Here is an 11,967-nt window from a genome sequence, read left to right on the forward strand (position 1 = left end):
GAGAGAGAATGAAATAGAGAAGAAACAGAGAAGAGAGATCGAAGAGAGGGGAAGAGAGAGATACCCCGCACTTGCAGAGAAGAGTTGTAGTTTGCACTTGCAGAGAGTCGCAATTTGAGAGATGGCGTGCGTGTGACAGGGTGGGGTTTTTTATTATAATTTACACAATAAATTTAAAGGTTAAATACCTTATTCTTTATATGGTTTAACTTTTTTATTTTTTGCCTTTTAGGGTTTACTTTTTATCACATGAGATATCTCTGGTTTGCCTAAAAGCGAAGATGGTACCTCCGTCTAAATTCTGTCCAAAATTTGACAGAACGTCATATCAGCACCAATAACAACTTGACACGTGTCCATATAATTAATTAAAAAATAAAAATATTTTTAAAAAAATTATATTTAATTATTATTATTTTTTAAAAAAAAAAAAAAAAAAAAAGAAGAAGAGAAAAGCGTGGAGCCACCCCAAAGGCTCTTGTATATGGGGGTGGCTTGGAACTGAGGTAGTTTCGACCCACCTCCTTTGGCTTGGCCACTTTAAAACCGACCATTTAGAATACCACTAGCCCCTTATGAGGTGTAGAATATCAATAGGTTTAGTAGATTTCGGCCACCCCAAACTTTTCTTCCTTTTTTTTTTTTTAAAAAAAAAAAAAATTAATTAATTAAATATAATTTTTTTAATGTTTTAATTTTAATTTTTTATATTAATTATATGGACACGTGTTAATTTGTTATTGATGCTGACGTGACATTTCGTTAAATTTTGGACGAAATTTAGACAGAGGTACCATCTCTGTTTTTAGGCAAACCAGAAGTACCTCCTGTGATAAAAAGTAAACCCTAGGGGGCAAAAAATAAAGAAGTTAAACCAAAGGGGGAATAAGGTATTTAACCTTAAATTTAAGGGGAAACTTCACTAAGAACCCCCAAACTTTCACCCGTTTTGAAATACCCTCCATGAACTTTAAAATCTCTCAATTTAGTCCCATGAACTATCAATTGCTCTTAATTTGGACCATTCTGTTAATTTTAGCCGTTAAAAATTCAAAAAAAGACCAAAATATCCATGATTTTTGTTTTTTGTTTTTTTTAATAAAAAACGTTTTCGAAGTTGGAATTTTATACAAAAGTAAGGGGTATAAACGTCATGTGACGTTTAAAATCTGACAGAGGGGTCTAAATTGAAAGCAATTAAAAGTTCAAGGGACTAAATTGAGAGATTTTGAAGTTCAGGGGGGTATTTCAAAACGGGTGAAAGTTTGGGGGTCCTTAGTGAAATTTCTCCTAAATTTAATCCCACATGAAAGGATTAATGAGAATAGACTAGTCACAAGAATATAGTGTTATCAAACAAAAGAATAGCTATACCTAGGATTAGTTAGTCCATTCGAAAGGTCTATTTTGCAAACCAAAGTATTTTGTCGAGGGAAGAAAAAATATTTGATATGAATGATTATTTTATTTTTTTGATGTTTCAAGCTTAGGTATCTGCTTCCTATTAGAATGATTGAAGTTATTATTTCTTTTAATTTAAAGTTATTCCTAAAGTTTCTACTTTACTAATTAAAATGATTACTTATCCATATTCAGAATGCTAGCATCTAAAAGATAAGAGATGTTAGTTGTTCATAAGAGGTTCAAGGTTCAGTGATCATATATAAAAGATAAGATTTATACTTCTTGTTAAAAAATAGATTAAAAAAAAAAAAATCAAAGGTTATTCTACTTCTTGTTAAAACAAAAAATTTAAAGGTTAGTTGAACTTGAGAACCAATTATGGTGTACGTTAACAAGGGATAAAAATATAAATTTTAATATTTTTCATGTTTATCAAAAATTACAAATTAATCTTTTTTATCTCTATCTCCTCTTTCTTTCTTTTCAAGAATTCTTTTACTTGTATGATAAATTGATGTAATCATCAATTAAGTTGTTGATCAAATTATATATCATGACCCCTTTATTTTATTTTTATTTAATCAATGATGGCTACAGAAATTTTTTTCTTTTATTACGACTTTTTGAATAACCCCTTGATGACAATTAATGATTTTTTTAATTCTTTTACTTGTATGATACATTTTGTGCTTCTTCTTTTTTTCTCCAAACCTACTAAATTTTTGGCTTCGTTACTACGTACGCCGAAGGATCGGGTGAGATCGAACTTGTGGTGGCGGGTCAAGTCAATATGGGCCACCCGATTAATTAATGAATAGGCAGGCGATGGACCACATGCACGTACAGGTAGTACGTGGTTGCATTTTAGCCTTGTTTGTTAACCCCTCCCCTTTTTGTTACTGTTTATGATTTATGTGAAGAAAAAAAAGAGAATAATATTTGGTATTAAAAAGTGAAAAAATTTTATTTTTTTATTTGAATAATAATAAAATAAAAAAATGATGTGATATATATAAAAAATAAAGGGGAAATTAAAGTTCACACATCCTCTCTTAAACTACCACCCAATTGATAATGTTCTTCAAAACTTTTAATTATGACAATGTCTCCCCCAAATTACTAAAAATTTGTACATGTCCCTCCAATGACGAATCTATCCTTAGTAAAAAATAAAAATTTATATTTAAAAAAAGGGTTAAATACTAAAAAGCCCCCTAAGGTTTGAACTCTTTATTTTTTTGCCCCCTAAGTTTTTATTTTTATCATAGGAGGTGTATGTGATTTTCATAAAGACGGAGATGGTACCTCCGTTAAAATTATGTCCAAAATTTAAGAGAACGCCACGTTAGCACCAATCAAATATTGCCACGTGTCGTATAATTAATTAATCGTAATTTTTTTTTTCGTTTTTTAAAATAAATTAAAAATTATTTAATTTTTTCCGAATTTATAGGAGTATTTTTGTCATATTGAGAAGTCTATAGAGGCATTTATATCTTTTTGTTAGCCTTGGGGGACATTGACAATGTTTTGGTACTTTGGAGGGATTTTGCCACAAATGAAAGTTTGAGAGTATTATCAATTGAGTGGTAGTTTGAGAGGATATGTGAACTTTACCCAAAAATGAATGATGTAATATAAAAAGTACTTAAAAAAATGATAATATTTGGGTAAAGTTCACTTAACCCCGTCAAACTACCACCCTAATGACAATCTACCTCCAAACTATTAATTGCGACAATTTATCCTTTAAACTATCAAAACAATAACAATATACCCCAAATGTTAACAAAATGACAAAATTTCCCTTGCTAAAATAAAAACAATAATACTAAAATTTATATATATATTTTTAAAATTTTAAGGGTATTTTTGTCTTATTGAAAACTTTATAGGGACAATTTCATCATTTTGTTAGTATTGGGGGTACATTACCATTGTTTTAGTAGATTAGAAGATACATTGTCGTAATTAATAGTTTAAGGGGTAAATTGTCATTGGGCTAATAATTTGAAAGTCTTAAGTGAAAAAAAAAAAAAAAAAAAAAAAAAAAAAAGAAAGAAAGTAGTAACAAACACCCCATTTGTCAACGTCAAATATCAATTATGACGCAAAGCAGCAGCCAGCTAGTTGTAGATTTCTTCAAGATTTGTGTCGTCAACGGCGTCAACGCAAACCGGAGATCTAATCGGAATAAAGATTGTTCCGGCCAATGTTAAAGTAGTGACTCGCGGTATACAATGAGGTACTCCACGGTCCATTTCGGTGGCTGAATTTACTTGATTTTGGCCATTCCTACTGAGAATGAGTGGGATCAGTGCATGCAATCCGGCAGCTCCGGCGGGGTCCATGCCATTAATGTACATCGTCAGACCTGATCAGAAACTTCACAGAACCCAACAAGACCTTTTACCAGGTCTTTTTTTTTTAAAAAAATAAAATAAAAAATAATAATAATAATAATAATTTCTCAATTATTTTTAAGTTGCTGAAAACTTGATCCTTCTATATATTCTCTATTGATGATCAGAAAGCTGAAAATGAGGGTTTTTGGTGAATGAGTTTTCCAGTACTCGTTGCATATATAAAGAGCTGCATGTGGGGGTGTCTGCAATTTTATGGTATATATATATATATGCGTTAAATTTATTAGATTTTCTGAGAAATGGGAAGCAGGCATGAGACTTTGGAGGATCCGATGGTAATCACACACTCACTCGCCCTAAACCCTTTTTTTCTCCAAACCGACTAATATTATTTTTTATCCAATTAAGAAAGAACACACACACACACATATATATATATATATATGTATATATATATATATATATATATTCTCTTTCAATCGGTCATTTTCAGACCTTTCTACGTAGTTAATTTGTGGATAGAATTTTCGTCGCTTTGCCAAAGAATTAATACATGGAAGACTATTATCTGTCAATGGTTTTAACCGTCGGAAATATTCCAAAGATACTCCCAACACTTTGAAACAGGTTTTTATTTTTTTTTTCGTGGTAGGTTTAGGGCTTATTACCTGCTTCGGATACTTGCTCATTAAGAAATTGCTACTGTACTAGATAAAACAATATATTAATTATAATGAAAATTGAATTATTATTGAACTCTAAGATCATTGTATAACAATCCTACAAACAAACTTGGAAAAGCAAGAAAATAATTTGTTAGCACTAATCTAAAATGAACTAAATCGAGTAAAGATGGAAAAAGTCTAAATATCAAAAAGTGAACCAAATGAAGGAAGAATACACAAGGGATGATGGAGTTGATTATAGCCAAAATTAGAAGATCGTTTAAATTTGAACGGACTTAGCTCGAGCAGAATTTTAGCGAAACTCGAGCCAACTTCTAAAAAAACTTTTAGCTTGAGTACTATATGTGCCCTGTTTGCCCTACATCATTGATTCAATTAAGACCGACCCATCAATATATATATTAATCAAAAAAAAAAAAAAAATCGAGAGATGCAACCTAAACAAGCCCTTCATGCATGGCCACTACAAAAAGGACAAAGGGAGCTTCCTACGAACGTCTTAGCTTCAACCCGGGCCTAGCACCATCTGTCATCATCAAGTCAAACGTTGCCAGCTGATCATTTTTCCATTTCATCACGGTGGCGGAGAAGCCTTCATTGACTTTAAAGATTATGGGTAAAACAAAAGAGTACGCAGCGTGCTATGCACGCCAATGCAAAATTTTTTTTTTTTTTTCTTAAAATATTAAAAAAAAAACTTTTTCCTTCACGGCGTGCATACTCCCAATCAGGATTCAAAGATTATAAGTTGCCACTAAGAAATTGATAATTATTTGGTTGGGGCCATTTCTAAACCATTTTTCTAGGGTTTTATTTATTAATTGACTAATGAGGTGACATCTTTTTGACGCTTTACTTAAAAAAAAAAATAATAATAATAAAATCGAGATGTTAGAATCCAAAGAATCTCATCTGACTACTCTTTCAATTCTTTCAACTGGAAATTAAGGGTTATTACCAATCCTACGTGGTAACATTCTATGTAATCATTTTTTTATTTGTTTTTTTTAAAAAAAAAAAAAATTAAAAATGATCTTTTTCTTCCTAATAAATGACTATTTTTGTTTAAGAAAAATACAAATTTTTTTTAAAAAAAAAAAAAAAATACAAAATAGAAAAAGACCACATATGATGTTATTGGTTCATAATTTTTTTTATCATTATTATTTTTTAAAAATGACCACATAAAGAGAAAAGTTGGGTTAAAAAGCTGTGTTTCGATCATTTCTCAATTTTATTTATTTATTTTGTTCATGCATCTCGTTTTGTAATGATTTTCCTGTCACCATGGAAATGGTGAATAATCTCTACAGTAAAATATGATCATTTTATTTTAATTTTTTATAAATAAAAAAATTACTACAAACAAGATTTTTTTTAAATTCAAAACATTATAACACATCAATCTGTATTCTATGGGCATCAGCTACAGTATAGGTTTGCCAAACACAACCTAGCAAGTACTGTTATTCTTTTGACTTATGATTTGAAGTCGTTGCACCCCTGCGCAAGCCATGGCCGGGTCCATATGCTTGAATATACACAAAGGCGTCGAAACAAGCAGTCCCTTTTACTCCCAATCATATCCTAACGGAGCCCAGAAACTTTATAGACGCTTTTAGCCTTTTTACCATTTCTTTTTATTTTATTTTTTTTAAATCTTGTTTTTTTTTTTTTTTTTTAATATTTGAATCTATAACCACTAATCGCAATCGCAACTGTCTTTTCACTACTAACTGCTAATCGCAACCGCCTTTTTATCCCGACTATTTTTTTGTTGAAAAAAATTTTCTTTAACCTACTCTAATAAAAGACAGGAGTCAAAATTCAAATATTAATTTTTTAGAAACCTAAAAATATTAAATGACACTTATCATCTATCAAAGTAAATTGAAAATTTTTTTCTCGAAACTAGTTTACAAAAATTTGATATAAATTATTCCACGGTCCATTTCGGGGGCTGGATTGACTTGATTTGGACATGAGTGTGATCAGTACAATTACTGCATGCAATATTGCTCCAGCTCCTAATGTACCGTAACCGACGGACGACGACAAGATGAGGTGGAATTTTGTGGAGATCTAGAAGGGAACATGTAGAAGAAGTAGTACTACTCTTTCCGAACTGAGTTATCCGGCTGGGTCCATGCCATTAATGTACAGACCTGATCAGAAACTTCACAGAACCAACACAACCCCTTACCAAGAGTCTTCGTGTTTTTTTTTTTTATTTAATTTCTCAATTATTTTTAATTTGCTCAAAATTTGATCCTTATATTCTCTGTATTGATCAGAAAGCTGAAAATGAGGGTTTTTGGTGAATGAGTTTTCCAGTACTTGTTGCATATATAGTATAGCTGTGGGAGTGTCTGAAATTTTACGGTATATATATATGCGTTGAATTTATTAGATTTTCTGCGAAATGGGAAGCAGGCATGAGACTTTGGAGGATCCGATGGCAATCACGGCATCTGTGATTGATGATATGATATACGTTGCTGTGGGAAAAGATGAGAAAGAGTGCAAATCAATCCTGTTATGGGCTTTGCAGAATTCTGGGGGAAGGAGGATTTGCATCCTTCATGTTCATCAGCCTCCACAGCTCATTCCCTTCAGTAAGTCCCAAACACGTACATGTTAATTTCTTGATGATTCCATGCAAGTAGGCTCGATTGTGAAAACGATTTGAAAATAAGGAAACTTAATTGGAAAAATATTATATAGTCTGGAATTTATTAGAGTTTTTTTTCTTGATTAATCTGCAGTGGGTACAAAAGTTCCAGCAAGCAAACTCCAGGAAAAGATAGTGAGCGATTACCGGAAAACTGAAAGGCAAAACATGCATCAGATCCTCGATGAATACGTTCGTTTCTGTCTCCAAATAGGGGTATAAATTTTATTCCTTTTTTTCTGTTTGTTTTATTCACTTTTCTTATATTCCTTTAGTGTTTAACTTAGTTACAACTTACATGTATCCAAGATAAACTTAAATGTAGGTACGGGCACAGAAACTGGAAATAGAAATGGACCATATTGAGAAGGGAATTGTAGAGCTCATCTCTAAGCACGGGATCAAGAAGCTTGTTATGGGAGCAGCCTTAGAGAAGCGCTATAAACGGTATAAACAACATAAAATCTTTTTCCACTTCATCATGATCTTGATCACTTGATCTATTCTTCGTTGGTATCTAACGGTCAAAAATTGCCATCTCCGTCAATTTGTTATCCAAGTTATTATCAATTTAGACACTAATTAAGAGAAAGTCCATGTAGATTAATCCTTTGTCCAAATAAATTTTAAACTGTCCAACTAATTACTAGGACATATGAAGTTCCTCATTCTCTTCAAGAACACCAAGGAATCTCTCTCAAGCTCACAATAATACTCAAGCAAGGTTTCTCTAGGGCTCAGAGGGCAGATTGGGTTGGTAAGGATTGTGGGAAGGGGTATTTATAGGATAGAAAAAGTTGTAAGCCCTGCAGTGTAATGAGTGTTCGGTACTACAATGCTAAATGTTCGTGTACTGTTTACCCAGCAGTTTTTGGGCTGCAATCGTACACTCGGACAATATTCAGTGGTTAACCAAAAGTTAATGAACGTTCGGGCTAATCCTCACATGAACGTGTACTATTGCAAGCGAATGTTCGTGTGGTCCCCATTTGAGCGTTTGGTCAGAAAGTCCAAAATTTTCAAAATGACCCTCTTGCTATTCCTAGTGACCGAAAGTCCAATTAACCCTTTAACCAAGCTGCCTAAGCCTAATTAATTACTTGGGACACTACACAAGACATTGCAAATTGTGTAGTAGATTAATGGGGCAAAAGTCTAATTTTTTTACTAATAATTTTAACGTGACTCGATGTTTAACCTAGTAAAATGTGTTACAATAATTGTTGATCTACTACGTATTGCTTGATAATTGCAGAAGAATGACAGAACTCAAGTCTAGTAAAGCTAAATATGTGCGCGAGAAAGCACCTATTTCCTGTCATATACAATTTATTTGCAAAGGCCACCTCATCTTCACCAGGTTTGGTAGACAGCTTTTGTTAATTAATTACTCTTTATCATGCAACGTTGACAATATAAAGTTCATATATGAAATTCATGTTATTTACTTTTTACTTTAATTTTGACTATAGGGAAAGATGATCAATGGGTAAAGTCAGGATTCAAATTTATAACTTTTGTAATTTGATATTATTATGCTAAATTACTAAGCTGATAAAAAAAAATGATGAATTAATTTAGTTATTTATAATCTTTATTAATATTACAACGCTATTCTATTTCAAAATATTATTATAATTACCAATGCAAATTTAAATATGAATATAGGGAAGCAAGCGCAGACGTGACTGAAAGTGGACAATCAAACCTCATGAAATCACGGTCGGTTGCTTTTGGGAACGACAGGAACAGGGACAGCAGTGAAATCCGACAATCAAACTTCGTGAGATCACAATCTGTTACAGCGGGGCACAAGTACAGGGATAGCATTGGAAGGATGATGGGCATCTTCGGTATCCCTTCACCGGCGGCAGCAGGCACTAGTGATCAAGAGACTACTTCATCTCCAAAAAGTCCTTCGGGTTCTGATGGATGGGGCGATGGGTTAGGATTGGGAAGGAGTCCTTCCGGTTCGGTTTATTATTGCTCGACCAGCTCTCCCAAAAGAGTGGCTGACGTAACTCTGTCTTCATGGGCGCATGAGGCCAATGAGGTTAGCGCACCCTCTCCCGCGGGTTCGGTTTATTCAAGAACCTCTTATGTGGATGTCGGATCTCCATCAATATGCTCTTCTAATGGAGCCCTCAATGCTGTGGTACGTGCAATACATTGATTCATGTAAAATTTATAAAAATACAAATTTACTCTAAATTAAAATAAAAAATTCAGTTTTTTATTTTCTCTATATATTATGAGGCATGCATGTGGAGGCTTTGAGTGTATGGCATGGTTTAAATTGTACGTGCATGGGGCTTCTATAAGAAGCGTTTTAGGTTTCTCTTTAGCATTTATTCATCGAAATTGATCAAAGATTAATAAACAATTAAACAATATGAAAAAGGCTTTAAATTTAAACATTTAAGGGATATCCTTGCAGGACGAAAGTTTAAATGACACTTTTTATGAGCGACTTCAACGAGTGATGGCAGAGAATGAAAAAGAAACACTCAGGCGTCTGAAAGCAGAAAGAGATGTGATTGAGGCCGAACGCCGGGTAAAGATTTTAATAATAATAAAAAATTCTAATTGCTGCAGAACTTGAAACATAATCTGATGCAAATTGTGAATAATCAAATGAACAGAGCCAAGAAGAATCGAGACAAAGAAAAGAATTTGAGGAAGCGCTGGTGGAGGTAAAAGAAGAGCTTGAAAATGTGAAGAATCAGAGAGACCAAGTAAAGGAAGAACTGAGGATTTCTCAAGAACATGAATTATCATTAAAGATTCATATTGCAGAGTTACAGAAAGTGATGAATGAGGTGCAGATGGAGCGTGATTATGCGCTGAAAGAAGTTGAAGGGCTAAGATCAAGAAAACAAGTTGGTGATGATGATCACTTCTCTGAGTTCAAGCTCTCTGAGATCGAAGAAGCTACTCAGAAGTTTGATGAATCCAAGAAAATTGGACAAGGAGGATATGGAAGCATTTATAAAGGTCTCCTGCGTCAAAAAGAGGTTGCAATTAAGATGCTACAATCTCCCGGCTCCCATGGCATCTCACAATTCCAAATGGAGGTTTGTCTATTCCTTCGAAAATTTATTTGTAGTTGTATATTTATTAGGCCAAAAATAGTGATGCGTACCGTTAAATTATCATTTATTTCAAAAGTTTAAACTGGTAGGAAAAAATAAATTTGATCTTTTATCTATGGGAAACTTCATTTAGGACCCTTGAACTATCATACGTTTTAAAAAGACTTCTAAAATTTCAAAATCCCTCAATTTCACGTGATGAACTTTCAATTTGATGTGATGTACAGGTAAAGTACTCCTGTACATCAATTTTCAGCGTTAAACGGACGTTAAACATGATTAAATTACCTTTATACCTATAAATTTTTTATAAAATTTTAAATTTACCATTGTGACCCAATTGTTTTTCTTAAAAAAAAAAACAAAACAAAAATCAAAGGTATTTTGGTATTTTTGTCAGTTTTCGTTAAAGCTAATGCTGAAAATTGAATGAGGGAAGGTATATTGCATCAAATTGAAAGTTCAGGAGTAAAATTGAGAGTTTTTGAATTTTGTGAGTCTTTTCAAAACGCAAGATAGGTCAGGGGTCTTTTGTGAAGTTTTTCATTTAATTTATATTCAAACTAAACTTCCATTATTCAAAATTTATTTCCTTAATTTTTTAATTTTTAAAGTTTTCATCACTTAAAAGAAAAATACATTCAACAATAGCAATTTACACTTAAAAAATGAAACAAAGTTAGATCAAAAGTTTGGCATTTTATCTCATTTGGTGGTTGTATATAATATATATCAGGTTAGTGTATTGAGTCAGCTGCGGCATCCGAATCTTGTGAAACTTACTGGATCCTGCCCTGAAGTTTTTGCGCTAATCTATGAGTATCTCCCCAATGGAAGCCTTGAAGATAGACTGAGCATGAAAGACAACAGCCCTCCATTATCATGGCGAACTCGAATACGCATTGCCACAGAGTTGTGCTCTGTCCTCGTTTATCTTCATTCTGCTAAACCTCACAGCATAGTACATGGTGATTTGAAGCCCTCCAACATCCTCCTCGACGCCAACTTTGTCAGTAAACTGAGTGACTTTGGAATCTGCCGCATGTTATCTGATGCAAGTTCAAGCAACAACGTTAACACAACGTTGTCTCATATAACTATCCCAAAGGGCAGTTTCGCTTTCATAGATCCTGAGTTTCTTGAAACAGGAGTGCTTACTTTGAAGTCTGATATTTACTCGTTTGGGATCATATTACTACAACTGTTGACTGGGCGACAACCCTTTAAGATATCAAATGAAGTGAAATATGCCCTGGATGCTGGAAACTTGAAAGCTCTCTTGGATCCTTTGGCTGGAGACTGGCCGATTTTGGCTGCTCAAAAGTTGGCCCACCTGGGATTGAGATGCTGCGACAGGAACCGAGGGAGCCGTCCGAAACTTGGTTCAGAAGTGTTGAAGATGCTTGAACCAATGAGGGCTTCATATGGGTCTTAATGCCAACCACCTTCTTTCATATATATATTTCTTAGTCATTGTATTTCTTTCATATATATATATATATATATTTCCTGATATTTATATGACTTGTTTAAGCTTATGGTTTGGTTCTAGTAGAAGAAATGTCTCCATATTTGTACAGTTTCTCTTGATTTTAGAAAGAGAAATGCTATTTTATCATCCCCGTCTATTTTGTATTAATCCCTATATATATATATATATATATATATATATATATATAATTTATCATTGAAATTATAAAACCCACATATTGCCTACGGATCCAACGATTAATGTGAAAAAGAGATGA

The 11,967-nt window shown here is 33.0% G+C and overlaps 1 protein-coding gene across 1 annotated transcript; it reads left to right on the forward strand.

Moving 5' to 3' along the window:
• Positions 1–6,753: 6,753 nt before the first annotated feature.
• LOC132186867 (U-box domain-containing protein 33-like) lies at positions 6,754–11,698 on the forward strand. The gene is made up of 8 exons (XM_059600973.1): positions 6,754–7,071; positions 7,222–7,343; positions 7,453–7,574; positions 8,383–8,487; positions 8,796–9,282; positions 9,565–9,681; positions 9,770–10,201; positions 10,956–11,698. Exons 1-8 carry the CDS (start codon positions 6,879–6,881, stop codon positions 11,652–11,654), a joined length of 2,277 nt encoding a protein of 758 aa, XP_059456956.1. The 5' UTR covers positions 6,754–6,878; the 3' UTR covers positions 11,655–11,698.
• Positions 11,699–11,967: the final 269 nt, after the last annotated feature.

This window comes from Corylus avellana, chromosome ca7, assembly GCF_901000735.1.
Source record: "Corylus avellana chromosome ca7, CavTom2PMs-1.0".
Taxonomy (NCBI): Eukaryota; Viridiplantae; Streptophyta; class Magnoliopsida; order Fagales; family Betulaceae; genus Corylus; species Corylus avellana.